Raw genomic sequence first — 18,196 nt, forward strand, 5'->3', positions numbered from 1 at the left:
TGTTGAAGCAGGACATAAACTGCAACGGTTAAGGGATGGACACCTGCATGTGTCCGGCTCACTAGCACTACTAGGGATAACCCTAGTAGTAGCGCTTGTTTTATAGCTATCAGTAGCGCTTGTACAAGCGCTACCAGTAAGACGCTACAGCTAACTGGTAGCAGTAGCGCTGGTTTTCCAGCACTACTGCTATACATAGTTAGCAGTAGCGCTTGGTAGGGAAAGGCGCTACTGATAATAGTAAGTAGCAGTAGCGTTTCTTTTGAAAAGCGCTACTACTAAATTTTTCTGTATTTTTGAAAATGCAGCTTATTGTCGCTGTACAGTACTTTCATTATATGATTTTATTACCATGATTAGTTATTATATATAACAGTGGGTGAAATAAACGTGAATTAGATTAGTGGAGGCATCATGTGGTGCATGTCCAAAATATTACTAATCAAGTTTGGATTAGTAGTACTTTCGATGTGTACCACATGTTGCCTCCACTTGAATCTAATCCATGTTCATTTCACCCGCTGATATATATAATAACTCATCATGCTCATATAACAACTTAGCATCATGCATCATCATAATAATTTGGTCATCATTTTCGTCCATGCGACATCATATAACAACTTGGTCACTAGTCATAATCACAACTCCTCCTCATCATCATCAACTCTAATTCGAAACAGCCTACTGTTTTTTTTGTGAGCATCTTTTTTTTCATGAGCATCGATGGAGCGGGGGAAACTAATGGGCCTTGGCTGGCACGGGTGGGGCCAACGCCCAACGGGTCCGTGGGCCTGGGCTCGTCCGTTTGCCGGGCAGACAAACCCAGTCGCAGCACCGCACCGCGCCGCGCCGGACCGGGTCGATCGGCAGTTCCGCCTCGATCGCCCTCCTCTCTCTCGCTCGGCCGCGATCGCACGCACGGCGGCACGGCGGAGAGACGGCACACCGCCACGCCCCGACCGGCCTGGCCTCCCTCTAGATTTCCCTCTCCTCCTCTGCCCCGCGCGCGCCGGGGCCGGAGGGTCGGTCGATGGGCAACGCGAGCGGCAGGCTGGAGGACATCGCGGACGCCGAGATGGACGAGGGCCGCGGCCACGTGCGGCGCGCTTCGTCTACGGGATACGTCGGGGGCGTGAGGGGTGGCGGCGGAGGTGGCGCCGCAGGAGGGGGTGGAGGGTCGTCCTCGCCGGGAAGCCCCCCGCGGCCGCACTCGCCGCGCATGTTCGTGCCCCAGGTCAGTCAGATCGATCACGCACGTACACATACCTAATTTAATCAAATCCTCCCCTGAATCCGGCGCCCGGTTTCGAATCATAGCGAGCTTCCTGCCTCCAAATTCCCAGTGCGACGCGACGGCGTGGCTCTCGCCTTATGCCGCACCGCGCTTCTCGCTCGATCCGATGAGATCGCACCATGACCCCGAAGGCATCGATGGATTAGAGCAGCCAGCCACGGTTAAGTGCTAATTTAGAACTACGGTTGATTTAATCCCTTGGCTATCTGTCTGCCTGTCGTCACCGTGAGCCTCCATTGCTATCTGAACTCTGAAGACCTGTTGTCTGAAACTTCCTGTTTGTGACAGTCTGACAGATGAATGATTGGTTCAGGTCATAGTTGAGAGGTAAAGAATATTGAACATTTTCCTTGGTGAGATTGAAATACTGAACAGATTGGCTTCACCTTCCTCGACTAGTGGCTTTCATCTAGAAATCTCCAGCTGGCCTCCCACCGGTCAACTTTGGCGATCACACAATAGTTTATACTGTAAAAGAAAACCACTGGCAGTTTGTGTCTTTGCTTGATGTGTTTATTACCGAACTACTCTCTCTGTAAACTAATATAAGAGCGTTTAGATCACTAAAGTAGTGTTCAAAACACTCTTATATTAGTTTACGGAGGGAGTACTATCGAAAGTCTTTAATTAATATTAACAGAGTTACACGGAGTGATTGACAATTTGTTGCATCCAAATGCACAAAGAACAATTCGGTCGTATATCTGTCAGTAGCATCTGTTCTGAAAATTTCGTGGCATATTTGGTAGCCAAAAGTCTGAATGCCTACCTATCTTGTCAATCGATTTTACCACCTCGGTCTCATATTTGCCATAAGAGACTGCATATACAGCTCTTCTTACACATGACCATTATCAATTCTTTGGTATATCTTGTATTGCAGAGCCCTGTAACTCCACTGCAAAGAGCTTCAGATGTGCCACCTCCGGTGTTCAACCAGATATTGATGCGTGATCAGGATGATTCCGACGGCCCCCCTCCAAAGAGGATCCCTACTTTGCTTGTGTGGCCTCATGGAGGCAAGTGTATTTTCGTGGAAGGATCATGGGATCACTGGACATCAAAGTACAAATTCTCATCAACCAGCAGTGACCTTTTCTCCCCATAACTGAAACTTGATGAAATAGCAGGCTTGAAATACTGACAGTGCCAAACATACATGGCAGGAAAACCGTCCAGAAATCTGGGAAAGACCACACCATCCTGTTAGAGCTACCATCAGGAGTTTACAGGTACAGATTCATCGTCGATGGAGAAAGAAGATACCTCCCCGATCTTCCCTGTGAGACCGACAACGTGGGCAACATCGTGAACCTTCTTGACGTGAATGTGAGTATTCATTTGTTACTGATCTTACTGATCAAGGTGTGTATATATGTTCATGGTATCCATTTGATCATCGGTGATGCAACACAATTGGTGCAGGACTTTGTGCCCGAAAGTGTGGAGAGCGTGTCGGAGCTGATGGCGCCCCCCTCCCCGGACTCGAGCTACGGGTTCCAGATCCCCGAGGACAAGGAGTTCGCCAAGGAGCCCCCCACCCTCCCGGCGCAACTCTATCTGGGCGTGCTCAACTCGCGGAGCGCGGAGCAGCGGGAGTGCGCGCGGCCGAGGCATGTGGTGCTGAACCACCTCTACATCGAGAAGGGGTGGGGCGCGCAGCCGCTGGTGGCGCTCGGCCACACCCACCGGTTCCGGTCCAAGTACGTCACCACCGTCCTCTACAAGGCCATCGAGCGATAGCGCTTACCGTAGCGCATGAAGCCGCTGCCGCCGAACGCAAGCGAGAGGATTTTCGCCCCTCATGTCTGCGCCGGTCGGATCGTGCACAATTGCATAAACAAGCTGTAATTTTCAAATAGAGATCATGTTCATTTTTTCTGTTGAGACAACTGCAGTCATTTGTCAAGAATAAAATCAGAGTAACACAAGATTATGGAGCGTGTCACTGCTCATACGCCTGGTTTTGACGGTGCTCAACTGCTCATGAACAAAATTGCTGCTGTTTGTAAAATCCTAAGAAAACCTGCCAGGAAAAAAAAACTTATACAAGTGTAAAGGGGAGGGTAGCCCAGAGGCCCAACAATGAGCGGCTGTGGTGCCAAAAGGCCCAGTGTCCTGACGAGTGAAAATTTGCAGAGCTGGAGGACTGATTGGCGAAATTGGGCACTCCGCGTCCCAACCGCGTGGGGGGCATTCCCGTCATTTCTCCCTTGTTTGAAAGATGCCAGCGGACAGTGCATTATCGAGAAATTCCTTCCTTGTGCGGCCCCACGTGTCGGCGCCGTCCACAGAGATGCACGGGCCTTTGGCCCTAACGGAACGCCCGATGTTACCAAAATGCCCCCTCGTTGGGCATGATACGTGTATTTGCAAATTTCCATGTGTTTGCCATCTTCTACTATAACTCTTTTGGTATGTTTTTCTTTTATCTTCTAGTATATGCTGGGCTTCATGGGGATTGATCTTCTATGTTGTCCGCTATGTACATTTCTCAGGAGGTCTGCGGTGGAGATGTAAATATAATTGTGCTATTTATCCTCGTTAAGAAAGGACACCTTTGAATATATTTCTAAGAGGAATTTTGGAAGACTTTTAGACGTGTGACCTAAAAAGATTCCATACGCGTAGAAGCCGTGTATTTGTTCTTACAGAATAATACTATGCTATGACGCCTATCGCCGTCCTCATGCCACAATCGAGCAGCTGGACCTTATCGTTGTTTTAGAGAAGGATAGATGAATGTTTGAGAAGCAAGCGAGAATACAATATTTTGTGGTCCGATCCCCTTGTACATATACACGTCTCAGGCTAAGTAGTAATAGAGCCACTTACACACGTGCGTGTCCAACTTACTCATGGGCCAATCCATTCTATCGAGTCTTCGTCTACCGGTCCATTGCCGTGCTCCATCTCTCTCTTTTTGAGATGTCCAATCTTTGGCGCCATGGCATACCAAGACTACATCATAATGTCATCATAAATCCAGCATCTTTGATATCAGTACACAATCATACGTACATGCAGTGTGGAAGCACAGTAGGAACACATGGAAGGCCCAAATGCACACACACGAGGAGGGATCACACAACCATAACCATGGGGATGCACGACCGACCCCGAGTCAAGAGAAATACACGAGGCATGCCAGAGCCTAGCCATGACACAAGTTGCATTAGTTTTCTACCCAAGTTAGGTGGCCATCACATGATCATTCCATGAATTCGTGCCTCTCACCACCTACTACCAAAAGCACACCAAATGTGCATTAGAAATCACAAGTGGCACATCTACTGGCTTGCAATTATTCGAGCTTAGCATATATTTTCTCTGGAGCTAGCGGTAGTAATGAACAACAAGAGCGTCACGGGGAGGGCGGCAGAGGGGCAGTTTGGGGAATTCGGCGCGCGGACGCTAACGGCCGCGTTTAGCGGAACTGACGGTGGGGCGTTGTATAAATCCGGCCGGGAAAATTCCACCGGACGCCACGCCACAGAACGCTCCGGGCCTCTCTCTGTTTGCTCTCGCGTCCGCCGCGCCCGTCCCATCCCGCCTGCGCCCGCGCGTGTGCTCGCTCGCCGCCTCCGATCCACCGGCCCACCACCGCGCCGGCGGCATGGCGGATCAGCTCACCGACGACCAGATCGCCGAGTTCAAGGAGGCCTTCAGCCTCTTCGACAAGGACGGAGATGGTGAGCGCGTCCCTCCTCCCTCCCTCCCCCCTCCCTTACACCTCCCGTCCCTCGGATCTCTCCTTGGCGCGACGCTCGCCGCCGCCGCGCGCGCGGTGGCATTGCCCCTGCCTCCCCCGTCGCGGGGCGCTCCTTTCGTGGATTCGCGCTGCCGGGTGGCAGATCCGGCCCGGATCTGGGCCTAGCCGCTGGGAAAATCGCTTGTTGCTGTCGTGTGCGCGCCTAGTGGCGAGGCGATGATGTGCACGCGACGCTTATCCTCGGGGTTGACCATTTCGTGACAAGGACGTCTCGTCTTGTCGCCGTCTAGGTTTTATTTTGTTTTTGGATCGCGTCGCGATCGCGTTCACTGTCGCTTCTAGAACAACTAAGCCTGAACGGGTCGTGATTGTTGACCGTGGACTGTCGCTGTGTAGCAGTAGCTTGCTCTTCATCGCACTTTTTTCGATTTAGGTAGTTTAATTCGCGCAGAGATCCCTGGAGGTGGAGAAAAATCTCGCCATGTAGTATTATAGGGAAATTCATGAACGTTTGATGACGTGGTATAGTAAATTTTAAGCTATTGTTTGATTCGGCTTTGGATGATCTGGTTGAAGTTTCTTATTAGTCATGTAGAGTACCATAATGTAAAAGTTTGGTTAATAACCGTGTAGAACTGTCTGGGTTTGAACTTTCCACAGCGAATTTACTGTTGCATCAATCTACTTTGATGTTATGAAATTGCTGTGCACACGATTGTTTCACAGACGACTTCTGTACGATGCTCCCATCGATGGCTGCTGCCTGCAGCATATGTGATAAACGGTTGTACTCCCTCTGTCCCATAACTACACTAGTGTCAAAAAGCGTCTTACATTATGGGACAGAGGGAGTAGTTTTTTTGTCGTCTGTGAATCGTCCGCAAGCGGTCGTCCGTGTAGCACTGCTGTTGATGTTATTTTGTGAACTTATCGAGGATAAATCTAGGTTTGAACTTTCCACTGCGAATTTACTGTTGCATTAATCTACTTTGATGTTATTGTGTGAACTTATCACTGAGGATAAATCTAGATATGCACCTTCCCACTTGAACCTATGCAAGATATTCTCAGTATTGTACCCTGCGTGGATATTCTCAGTATTAGCACCCTGCGTGGATAGTCCTTACTGCTTTCAATCTCATTTAGACCTTATCCATTACTGGCAATAAGCCTATTATTTCCTTTTTTTTCATAAGTTGATCTCTCCTGAATTGATGTGTAGTTAACAGTGATGTTTGCTGTTTTCTAAAGAAATTTTAATTTGTTTTAAGCACAATCAACGTTCTATGTTTGATCCTGGAGTTGTTTGTATGTGTCTCTTACAGGTTGCATCACCACCAAGGAGCTGGGAACAGTCATGCGTTCGCTGGGGCAGAACCCAACGGAGGCTGAGCTCCAGGACATGATCAATGAAGTCGACGCTGATGGCAACGGCACCATTGACTTCCCAGAGTTCCTCAACCTGATGGCCCGCAAGATGAAGGACACTGACTCAGAGGAGGAGCTCAAGGAGGCCTTCAGGGTGTTTGACAAGGACCAAAACGGCTTCATCTCTGCTGCTGAGCTCCGCCACGTCATGACGAACCTCGGCGAGAAGCTCACCGACGAGGAGGTGGACGAGATGATCCGTGAAGCCGACGTCGACGGTGATGGCCAGATCAACTACGAGGAGTTCGTCAAGGTCATGATGGCCAAATGAGCACCGTGCTCCGTGCTCCCAAGCAGGAGGAGAATTGTGCATTGCATATTAGTTTAAGATGCAACTCTTATTTGATCGATTTCCAGTTAAGCATCCTACCTAGCTGTAGCTGCTAAAGCGGATCGGACGACGCAATTCCTGCTATGTTCTCCAGTGTGTTTCCAGACCTCTTGTGTTTTATGTGAACTTGTGTCCTCCCTGGTGTATCCTGATTGCTGTTGGGCCCCGATTGTAGTATATTTTTTCATCAACTTCTGCTTCACTCTTCTAGTATCAATGGAAAGCCGGTGTTTCGTAATTCTTCGACTCTTCATTAATTTTACAGATGTTATCCTGAGCTGTGGTGCGTGCTTTCGCTTGTGAATGGCAGATGAAGATACAATTGATGTATGTGATGCTGGATGAAATTTGAAATTTAAATTTAGCCTTCACAGAAAAGTATCAGGCTTAAATGTGCTGCTGGGTAGGTTGCAACCAACAATTGCTGGATGATAGCAACGTTGCAGCCTGTGCCTGTGAGGAGTAGTAGGTAGCAACTACCACCGTGCTCATGGTCCTCTTAAGGCCTGGAATTCCATGTGCTTGTGGAAGAGTGGAACACTTGCACATGGAGCAGGAGAAGAAGCTCAAGGTGCTCTGCCTCCATGGCTTCCGGACGAGCGGCGGTTTCCTGAAGAAGCAGATCAGCAAATGGCACCCTTCCATCCTCCAGCAGTTCGACACGGTTTCTTCCCTCGACTCGATGATAGATCCTGTTTAAGCGCTTTTCGCCTTTTTTGCTTTGGTTTGATCCCAAGTTCAATTCTGCTGGGTTTTTCAGGTCTTCCCTGATGGCCAGTTCCCAGCTGGGGGGAAATCGGACATCGAGGGCATATTCCCCCCACCATACTTCGAGTGGTTTCAGTTCGACAAGGTATTCTTCAGTACTCCCTCCGTAAACTAATATAAGAGTGTTTAGAATACTAAAATAGTGATCTAAACGTTCTTATATTAGTTTACAGAGGGAGTAGAAACCAAGACTGAAATCAGCACTTCATCTAGCCTCAGTTTGGTTCCCTGCTAGCATCACTCATGTGCTCCTATGCAGGATTTCACCGAATACACAAATCTGGAAGAGTGCATTGCCTATCTCTGCGATTACATGGTGAAAAACGGGCCTTTCGACGGCCTGCTTGGATTCTCCCAGGTAGGAAACTACTTTTTTCCAAAAGAACCACATCCCAACTGTTTGAGGCGCCTGTGGCAACACAGGATCAAACATAGTTGTACTACTGTGTTTTAGTTCATCTTATTGACTTCCCTTTGCTTCCAGGGTGCAACACTTTCAGCCCTTTTGATAGGCTACCAAGCACAGGTACTCCTCTTGAACTCTCAGATTCTGCAAACTTTTGAGTCCTCGAGATAAGTTCCAGAGACATACAAAGGAGCAAGAAACAACAGATCGGATCTGCAAATATTAATAAAGCAACTGTGACATCCATCTACCGTTATTAAACAACAGAGTCCCCGCGATCTAGCAATTTTAGTTAGTGGTAGAGAGTCTTTTGGCCCCTTTATTAATAGGAAACTCCTGCCCATCCTGACAGAATAGTAAATTTTGATAAATTTAGTAGTGTCACATGCCACACTCTAGGACAGAGAAAGTTATTCTTCAAGAGCATATGCCGAAGATATCATAAACTTATGCAGAACATGTTGATACAGGCTTGCATCTGTCTCTAAGTTAACAATTCTAATAAGTATTTACTAGGACATGGAAATTTAGGCAGGAAATTTGGCTCAATGGAAGATGTGCTCCAAACTATCTGCTGCTTCTGGTTCCATGTGGATTCTGACTAGGTTGAATGATTTAGGGCAAGGCGCTGAATGATCACCCACCAATTAAGTTCATGGTGTCAGTATCCGGGAGCAAATTCAGGGACCCAAGCATCTGCGATGTGGCCTACAAGGACCCGATCAAGGCGAAATCTGTACATTTCATTGGAGAGAAAGACTGGCTCAAAGTACCTTCCGAGGAGCTGGCTTCTGCCTTTGCTGACCCTCTCATCATAAGGCACCCCCAGGGTCACACTGTCCCCAGGCTTGGTTTGCACTCTCCCCTGTCTTTCCATGCGAATAACTGTCGAAATTTCTTGTGAATAGATTGAGAGGCAGATTGTTTGTCTTTTACAGATGAGGCATCTGTGAAGCAGCTTTCTGAATGGAGCGCAAGCATCCTGGAAGATCTCAAGAACGCAGATGCTCCCAAGGCCTCAAATTCAGAGAGCTCAGGAAATAAGGACAATGTCGGCGTGGAGTCAGCAGAAAACCTGATGGAACAAGTTGCAGCTTGAGGCAGTAGCCGAACTTCGCTTGTTGAGTTGCGTTGGTGTTTGAAACCTGTTGCTTGCTTGCTTGCTGTATCCAGATGGTGGACCTTGTTCACCGTATTAGCCTCATTGCGAGATGAGAATAAATCAGTCCCGATTTGCCTGTTCTTTTCCTCCCATGTTCATCCTTTTTATCTTGATATCAGTATGCTCCGACGCTAGACAAACAAAATTTTAACCTTTCCTTCTTCAAGGGAAAAAAGAGAGGCACTTGAACCTACTGGTATATATTTCATCTGCTTCTAGACCATGAAGTCATGAACCAGCCTAAAGCTCTATATACATCGAGCACCCGACGAATCTACAAAGAACAACGAACAACTATATACATGAGAACCTAAAATACTACTTCCTGAGAAAGACACTCTGCAGCTGCCTCATGTGGAGCCTCTTTCTTCAGCCTCACTCTCGCAAACCCAAACAACATCCTTTATCTGTGCAGAGAGTGTTTTGTAGAACTGCGAACAATTAATGCCGAGTCAGTAAGGTTTACCCATTGGATATAATCTGATTTGCAACCACAAGAATAAACTCAAGGTTAAAAAAAGGCATTCTTCTTTGTTGGGTACTGATTGTGTTCTAAGTTGCTTGCTTAAATTACGTGTGCGTAGTCCTTCATGGGCACTTCCGCACTTGTATAGAATAAAAAAGCTTCAAGAAAGAAGCTACTGTACATCTTAATTTACTAGTGAAATGAGTAAAATAGCTAAAGAACCACAATATTCAAGAGCAGTACCTTCTGAAATTCCAGAGTATCTCCTTTTGCCTTTTTCAGCTCAACAACAAACAAAGATGGAGCCACTTGGAAAACCTAGAAATGTCATCCTTGATCAATAATTGCATTACATTGTGAAACACATTTCTCAAACTGCTGTGTTTTTTTCTAACCTCAGTTGCAACATTTAGGTTTCCTTTTCTTCCTGCTTCTAGGTTCTTCATTCGCATCTAGAAAGAACAAGATATAAAATGAAAGGTTTAAGTCATGGGGATGACAAGGACAGTCTCAGTTACTCATATTCAGATACTTCAAATTTCGCACAACCTATGTTAAAAGTCATATCCATGGGAGGATGCTTGGCATTACCTTGTAGTTCTTCTTTTGGATGTCAAAGCCAAGTGGCTTAGCAGCCTCTTCTATCCGACTGATGATTTCTTCAGGAGGACATTGCGATGTAAATCTTGTTTCTCTTCTGTACTTCTGTCATTGGTTAACAAACTTTAGCATGGCTTCTTGTGAAAAGTTGCCATAAATATACAGATGTTGTAAAGAGATTCATGGGACACAATGCTGGAACAATTCCTAACCTTATCAGCTTCAAAAAAATTGCGTAGGTTCAGTCCTTTATTCAGTGATATCAACTCGAATGCGTTCATCGAAGCTGGCTGCCCTTCCATTTCCTCCTCAACTTGTTTTTCCTGGAAACCATAGTAACCATCCATATTAGTAATATTAACTCAGCCATAAAGGCTAACAGCTTTTCCAGTGAAAATAAGATTGGTTAACTCACTTCTGAGTCTCCGAAAGCAGCATCAACATCATCCAAACTAGTTTGATGTTTCTCATCAAAAACAGGTGGCTTATATCCTTTTTTGAACCATGGGTCTTTCAATAGTTGTGGGATAGTTATGCGCTGGTCAACGACAATGAAGAACCGAGTAAGAAAGAACTCCCTAAGTAATGTAGTCATAGACCAAAAAAAGTGCAGAGCCACCACTTGTGTTGTATGGAAGCAGTTCTGTTGACCTTTTGGCTGGCTACTTTCAAATTTCAGAAATGGAATGTGAAGTAAAAAAAGCTTACAGTAGAAGGATTGGGATCCAGAATCCTGGGAATCAGCCTTTTAGCTCCATCAGAAAACCAAGAGGGACAAGTAAACTGAGCTCCAGAGATCTGTCAAGAGCAAGAGAGTAAATGCAAATGTACAGCCAGCAATATTGGCAATTAACGTATTTTCTTATTCCCTCTATCTTACCTTTTTATAAAGGGCTGAGACGTTGTCATCCTCAAAAGGCAGATATCCAGCAAGCATCACAAAAAGAATTACCCCACAAGACCAAAGGTCTGCAAGCGCACCATTATAGCCCTTATCTTGGATAACCTGGATATTGGGTAGCATTAGATTTTAGGCATGTTCATTCCTGGTTAAAACAGAATCACTGCAAATGTATAAGGACCAGTTACCTCGGGAGCAACATAGTTCGGTGTCCCACAGGTAGTATGTAGTAACCCATCAGCCTGTTGAGTTGAAGTAATCGGAGGTTACAGTTTAATAAGTTAGATGACATCAACAAAAACTACAGAGATGCAATCAATTGTGTGGTCTATAAGATTGTTATGTGTTATTACCTTCGCCTGCTCAGATATCGCACTCAAGCCAAAGTCTGAGACTTTGAGGTTCCCAGCAGTATCAAGCAACAAATTCTCTAGCTGGCATACATAAAACATCCATTTGTCAGTTTCATGTTTCGCTAAACCAGATACATAAATTGGAACCAAGGGGTTGAGTGGTCGGCGATGTACCTTCAGATCTCGGTGGTATACACCCCTGCTATGGCAATAATCAACAGCGTTGATCAACTGCTGAAAGTATCTGCGGGCTTCATCCTCCTTCAAGCTCCCACGGGCGGCCTGGTTATGAAGTTAGAAGAAATTAATAAAAGCGTCGTGTAAAAAATATCCTGCTAACTCCCATCATGGAGAAATACAAAACAAGAGATGCAGTAGTACTAACGATGATATCATGGAGCTCCCCACCCGTAACGTATTCCAGAACAATGAAAATTCTCGCCTTGCTTCCCATGACCTGTTACAGTGAAGTCAAATAGTTGGTTGTGAACTGTAGATTTGAATGTAAATATTTCTAATGTAAGTAGGCGATATCATACTTAAAATAAAATGCCAAAGTTTGGCCTTTACCTCATGGAGGCGGACAACATTGGGGTGCTGTATCAGCTTCATCGTACAGATTTCTCGTCTAATCTGCCAAAAGAGTTCAGAGCGGCGTCAACATCAAGGTAGAGCATAAGCCCGTAAGCTAGCCCCCTTTCTTGACTATATTTAGAATGAAATACAGGAGCAGTTATTTTTGCGCATAATGACAGCTCAGTTCTAGTAGAAAGCATGAGCCAGGGAACTTTCTCTATGCTGTGAAATATCCAGGAAACAGAGCATTCATGCACAGGAAATTATCAGAAAATGGTCTGACCTGCTCGACCAACCCGTGCTTGTGAACCTTGGCCTTGTCAAGGATCTTGATGGCGACAGGATCCCCAGACTCGGTGTCCTTGGCGAACCGGACCTTGGCGAACGTCCCTTCCCCGATGGTCCGCCCGAGCTCATACTTGCCGACTCGTCGCCGCACCTTGAGCGAGGCTTGCCTCCTTGCCTTGTACATCCTCCAGGTCAGTCTTTCCTCAAGCCAGTCTCCGAAGACCTGCCATTTTTGAACAATTTAAGATGTGGTGGAACCGGACAATTCAGCACCCAACACAGGCAGCATGAGACAGCTCAGGCAAGGGTGGAGGAGGAGGAGCAGGACAAATGCTGCTGCATTAATTTGACCATATATATAATAACGCTTTTCATTCATGACTTAGAAACTGAAACCAAATCGGCAACGTGCAAGCTTCATCGCCTGCAGCTTCCTGGAAGCTGCCTGCCGAAACCTTTATGCATTTATGGTGGCTAATTAATTTCAGTGGTTACTGCTTCGGGGCGAAACGTCAGCAGTCGGATCTCGCCGTTAAACGTCTCCGGATACTTGCGTGGTTCACGAAGCATGCCGCGCGCTAGCTAGGGCCCTTGAAATCTCAGACGGATATTTTCTGCCTGGCGCTCTGATGTAAGCCTCGGGAAGGATTTAGAAAACTGAATGTCAAAACTGCTGAAAAAACCCAGGCCATGGAGATTAACCAAGAAAGGATGAAGATTTCGTGCAGCATCTGAAACGGCACTGGGAAGGGAACAGGGGCAAAACGAATGGCGCGCGAGAGAGAAACCCCAGCCCCAACCCGGAAAGCTCCATGGCGTCATTTCTTTCCCTTTCCCCAAGCGGAAGTGGGAGAGACGAGGATGCAAGTCTGTGCTGACGGAATGTTGCACGTGCAGGGACATCGACACGCAAGCCGGCCGGCCGGGCAGGAGCCGGAATCCCCTCCCCGGAATGCTAGCCGGAGAGAGGGCTCCCCGCCCTTTCTTGGGTCCCGACGGACGGACGGAAGGAAAGAGGCGAGAATTCCGGTGAATCAATGCGGGCGGCCGGGGCGAGAAAGAGGGATCTCTTGGGAGGGGGCGTACCTTGTTCGGAGAGTCGCCGCCGGGGAGAGGAACGGAGAGGAGGGGGCCACGGCTCACGAGGAGGGAGGAGAAGGAGGCAGCCAGCACCAGCAGCCAGCGCGTGCGGAATGGAGATGGGGGGATGATGAGGGAGGGAGGGAGGGAGAAGCTCGCAGTCGCGGGGGCGGGGGTGGGGGCAGGGTCGCCTCCTGGCCTTTCCTTTTTGTAAGGCGCGTGGCGACGGACCGGACAAACGGCCCCCACCGTTTGCCTTGCCCCTCGTACCTGCACCGCTGATGGGAATGGGATGCCATCATTAATAAATCTAAACCACTTCTATAAGAAAATAGGGAATTTGGGTTTCTGGCTTTTCTACCTTTCCAAGCAGTGGCGCCCGTTCATGCTGGCCCCTTGCGCGGCGTCTCGTGCGGCGTGTATTATGAGACGGAGGGAATACGCCGAGTTTTCGCTTGATGTTTCGTGAACCGTGGCGAGAGAGATGTCGGCGTGCTCTGGATCACGGCTTGCAAGTTGTGTTATCGCTAGATCATTTTGGCGAGCGAACATGTGAAGTTCCTTAATTGGTTGGCAGTCATTGCTTGATTTCGGTTTTGGAGTGAGCGAGAGAGGGGGTGGGGGGGGGGGGGGTGCTTAGGCTTGATCACATTTTGTCATGACAATGTGTTACTACTATTGACGTACTTTCAACCCCGGTGTGCCGCTTCCGCCAATGGCTTTCCGAGACCTCCTCCCACCTTCAGCGGTTGGGTCTACGTGGCGGAGGCGTGATCCACGATCCACGTGGAACACCGCCACCGCAACCCCTCCCCCGGGCCCTATTGGTGCGCCAAGGGTACGGTCTACGATTGGTGGGAGAAGCGCCGATAGCGTCCACGAGGTAGCATCGTCACCTTTTCGGTGCGATTCCGAGGATACACGGCATCGAATGTTTGGAAACGATATAACCAAGATGGATCATAGAAACAAGAGCTTCCAACATCAGATGTCGCCTACAATTTCCCCATAATGGTATATATATTTTTATGATGGTGGCAATGGCCCTTCCGCCGCCAGTGGCATTTTCCTTAGCAAGTAATTCCTTGCCTCGTAGAATGTTTTTTCATCACTATTGACCCACAAGGACGGCGCTTTCCCTTTATCACGTCCATGTGGTCACGAAGACCAGACTTCAGCATTGCACTATCGATTGTAGTCTTTTCCTGTGAACGTGCAGTGCTCATGCTGGATTTAAGTTTTGTTTGTGGATCTATGCATGTTAAAGATCGAATCGTATCTTCTGCTCCCTCCGTCACGCAATATATGATCGTTTCTCAAGCCAAAACATAGGTTGAAAAACGATAATATATTGTGGGACGGAGGGAGTTTTAGTTGCCTCTTTTGTGTGAGGGCTGGCTGATCATATGTAGTTGGGTTTCTAAGCTTTTTCTAAGGGGGGAGATGGTCCATTTTCAAGGGAAAGAGAGAGATAAAGAAAAGAAGAGCCTGTTGAGGCTCGATCACGTCGCGCTGTGGTTTTCGGTTACCAGCTGCGGCGACCCCGTTTACTCAATTGTTTATCTGAATTATACTATGACGATCGTGATTAGCATGTAGAGACTTTTTTTAAAAATTCGCTTACCAAAGCATTGACATTCTTTGGCGATTGGCGCGTCGATCCAGTGGATCGCCAATCGGATATTCTTTAATTAGGGTTTAATCTCTCTCGGCTAGGCTAGCTAGAAGCTGGTCAGACCAGATCCGCGCAAGAAATCCACTCCATAGCGTACACCTATGTATCCAAGACATGGTTTATTCCCTCCATCCACCCGAAAAAAGAAAGACATGCTTTTATTCTTTCCTCTTTGCGAATATTGTAGTGAGCACATTTTAATTGAGATTACGACCAGCGTTTAGAAAATGATTAGGAGCTAGCAGGACTGCTTAGAAGGATGTTTGGACTAGGAGTGTTTAGAAAATGATCGGTCCTCGGAAATCAGATCAAATATACATATATCTCTGAGGCGTGCAACATGCTCGGCAAAATATATTCATGGCAAAATAAAAGGAGAAGAAGCTAGCAGACATGCTTGGCAGAATGAAGGTATGATCTTATCTTTTTGGGGTGAAATTTCTTGTGGTCGCATTGTGTTCTAACCCGCACCGTCTGCAACCGGCACATGCACGCATGCATGCCGTGGCACCAGCGGTGAACAGTTAGATAGATATTTGTTCTGTTTGTCTCAACTGTTACTGTTACTCCATCCCAAAGATCCAATCAAGCTTAGCTAACTGACCGGCCACATGGTTGTTCTGTTTGTCTCAGCTATTACAGTACAAAATTTGTCATTAACTGGTCTCTCTCTCGTGGCAACTAGTTAAGGACCAACTCAAAAAAAAAAAGATTAGGGCATCTCCAATGTGGACTCTCAAACCAGCCGGCATCTCCACTGTGGACTCTCAAATCAGCCGCATCTGTTCGGACGTGTTTTGCCATTCAACGTGGGCCAGTCCGGACGTCCTTTGGGGGGCTTTGCGGTAGTCTGGACCGCTCAAGCGCCCGACCGCGAGCGCCACCCGCTGCACACGCCTTCTCCTTGCATTGTAACGACATCCATCTGCCCGCCTACCTCCATTAAACCAGCGTGTGTACCGAGGAACCTACTCTGGTGCCCCGAGCGCCACATGTCCGGCCCTGTGCTGGCCGACATAAAACACCTCTCCGGTTGGCGCCTCGCACACACCTGCTATTTAAACGCGGCCAGGCGCCGGGCAAGAACCACACCACACTTTCGCTCTCCATCTCCTCCTTGCACGCCTCACCCGCCATGGTATCCGGATCGAGATCCCTGTGGGGCGGCCTCTCCGGTGAGCAGAAAAAGGAGCTCTCTGGCATTGCAACTGTCTGGGTGGTCTGGCGAGCCAGCCGGATACATGCTAGCTTGCCAGCAAGCTCTCCGAAGCCAGCACCACCGCCATCGCTAGGACGTCCTCGCCCCTCTAGGCTGGCCAACGCCATCTACCGGCAATCTGCCACGAGCGATGGCGGCAACTCCTCCGACCTGCGAAGAAAGAAGCCATGTTGCGGAGTTTGACGTGCTGGCGGAGGAATTTGACTGGGGTACCGACACCGACCTTGCCAACTCCGCGTCGGCGACGCCCGCCGCTGCCGCCGATAGCGAGGAATAGTAGGCCATGGGACTATGGGAGGCCGCTACCGCTTGGGTCTTGTCCAACGCCGGTGAAGCATATCCCTCCGAGGCTCATGGCGGTCCGGTGAGCTTGCTGCCGGACATGGAAAAGACATGTCGGGGGAATGGGGCTTCGCCACGGCCAGCGATAGACTAGGTTAGAATAGCCTAGTATAGTCCGGGAAGTGCATGGATGAACCCAGGTACATATGAACCCACTTCGAAAAACATATTTCTAAATGCTAAAAAAATCTGAAAATGGTTGCACGGATACATCTTCATGTTCTATGTGTGTGCATAAAGTTTCACGGGAAAATAACCTTTTTTGTGGCGTGTGCAAAAAAGATAAAAAATTATGTCGTGAAACGCTATTTAGAAACACTGAAATTTGTCTTTTTTACATAGACAAAACAAAAGGATATTTTTTCACAAAACTTTGTGCCGCGCACACACATTTGCGCACATGTCTGCGTGAAATTTTCTTTTGAATTTTTTGACTTTTTAAAATGTGCTTGAAGTGCATTTTTTGAGAAGTGGGTGCATATGCCCATGGGTGCAGGAGGTGCCCTCTCAGTATAGTCCGATATAGTTTGATTGAAATATGTCCGAAATACAAATATTTTCATTCTGTTTAGATGAAAATGCTGGGTTTGCATGCGATTCACCCGGTTAGTAGAAATTCGGTTTGGATTGTATGCGGCTACAGTTGGATGGCAAGCTACCGTATCAGTATCATAGACCGGTCTCTTCTGATCTGCGGGCGAATGTGGTGTCTGATTTAAGGGTCAACCTCGGAGATGCCCTCAACGAGAAACTCGTCCGTCAAGGGGCTTACTTACGGGCTGTTGCATGCACGTACGGTGCTACGGTGAAAACAGGAGGCAGAGAAAACAGCAGACAACATTTCCCACACTGACACACACGTAGCCTGGCTGGCTAATCAACCACGCATTAAATACACATTTGCCACGGAAGTAATTAGCAATCCTGCCAGCGAGACAACAAGTATGCACTTTTCCGGATTGTTTGTTAGTGGGAAGTAATACTCTCTGTGGGTACGACTTTAGTTAGTACTCCCTCCGTTCCTAAATATAAGTCTTTTTAGACATTTCAAATAAACTACAACATACGGATGTATGTAGACATATTTTAGAGCGTAGATTCATTCATTTTGGTCCGTATGTAGTCACCTGTTGAAATCTCTAAAAAGACTTATATTTAGGAACGGAGGGAGTAGGAGGAAGCTTCGTGGAAGGTGCGCGCGCAGGAGGCGACGACCGCCCGGAGGTGAAGCCATGCATGGCCTCATCGATCACTCGCCTGACTGGCTGTATCTGGAGCTGGGACGCAGGCCGCTTTGGAGCTTGCTGCATGCAGGCGGCGGCGGGAGCGGTGCGGCGCGGGCGGGTGCGCGCGTGGTGAGGGAGGGAGAGGGGCGCGAGCTGCCGTGCGAGTTCGTTGGGAGAATCTCAATCTTGTGTGCGTCCACGTGCGGCGCCGAGGATTAGCCTTAGCTCACCGGTTTTTATTTTTTTTTTGAAATTAGCTCACCGGGGTTGAAACAGCTGCCGCTGGGCAAGAGCGCCGGTCGTAAATTATCTTCATCAGGGCATCTCCAACGCCCACACTTAAACCGCTCCGGGCCGAGCTGTCTC

The 18,196-nt window shown here is 47.9% G+C and overlaps 4 protein-coding genes across 5 annotated transcripts; 3 read left to right on the plus strand and 1 right to left on the minus strand.

Annotated features, from left to right (window-relative positions):
* Positions 1-849: 849 nt before the first annotated feature.
* LOC109750595 (SNF1-related protein kinase regulatory subunit beta-1-like) lies at positions 850-3,233 on the plus strand. The gene is made up of 4 exons (XM_020309555.4): positions 850-1,237; positions 2,181-2,362; positions 2,464-2,626; positions 2,723-3,233. Exons 1-4 carry the CDS (start codon positions 1,034-1,036, stop codon positions 3,038-3,040), a joined length of 867 nt encoding a protein of 288 aa, XP_020165144.1. The 5' UTR covers positions 850-1,033; the 3' UTR covers positions 3,041-3,233.
* Positions 3,234-4,694: 1,461 nt separating this feature from the next.
* LOC141020582 (calmodulin-1) lies at positions 4,695-7,006 on the plus strand. Its single transcript, XM_073507955.1, has 2 exons — positions 4,695-4,989; positions 6,335-7,006. Exons 1-2 carry the CDS (start codon positions 4,914-4,916, stop codon positions 6,706-6,708), a joined length of 450 nt encoding a protein of 149 aa, XP_073364056.1. The 5' UTR covers positions 4,695-4,913; the 3' UTR covers positions 6,709-7,006.
* Positions 7,007-7,225: 219 nt separating this feature from the next.
* Positions 7,226-9,186, plus strand: LOC109750597 (uncharacterized). The gene is made up of 6 exons (XM_073507954.1): positions 7,226-7,432; positions 7,529-7,621; positions 7,796-7,894; positions 8,021-8,062; positions 8,562-8,793; positions 8,881-9,186. Exons 1-6 carry the CDS (start codon positions 7,259-7,261, stop codon positions 9,039-9,041), a joined length of 801 nt encoding a protein of 266 aa, XP_073364055.1. The 5' UTR covers positions 7,226-7,258; the 3' UTR covers positions 9,042-9,186.
* Positions 8,362-13,545, minus strand: LOC109750596 (CBL-interacting protein kinase 31). 2 transcript variants are annotated; one of them, XM_020309556.4, is made up of 15 exons: positions 13,375-13,545; positions 12,284-12,511; positions 11,995-12,057; positions 11,810-11,881; positions 11,599-11,706; positions 11,425-11,505; positions 11,260-11,313; positions 11,051-11,176; positions 10,879-10,968; positions 10,586-10,708; positions 10,383-10,493; positions 10,162-10,275; positions 9,966-10,022; positions 9,814-9,888; positions 8,362-9,535 (listed from the first exon to the last, which is right to left on the minus strand). In XM_020309556.4, exons 2-15 carry the CDS (start codon positions 12,470-12,472, stop codon positions 9,455-9,457), a joined length of 1,344 nt encoding a protein of 447 aa, XP_020165145.1. In that variant the 5' UTR covers positions 12,473-12,511; positions 13,375-13,545; the 3' UTR covers positions 8,362-9,454. The 2 variants fall into 2 exon arrangements, with proteins under 2 accessions (XP_020165145.1, XP_073364054.1); XM_073507953.1 differs by having other exon boundaries at positions 9,284-9,535; positions 11,425-11,706; positions 13,375-13,540.
* Positions 13,546-18,196: the final 4,651 nt, after the last annotated feature.

The sequence above is a fragment of the Aegilops tauschii genome, chromosome 2 (assembly GCF_002575655.3).
Source record: "Aegilops tauschii subsp. strangulata cultivar AL8/78 chromosome 2, Aet v6.0, whole genome shotgun sequence".
Lineage (NCBI taxonomy): Eukaryota > Viridiplantae > Streptophyta > Magnoliopsida > Poales > Poaceae > Aegilops > Aegilops tauschii.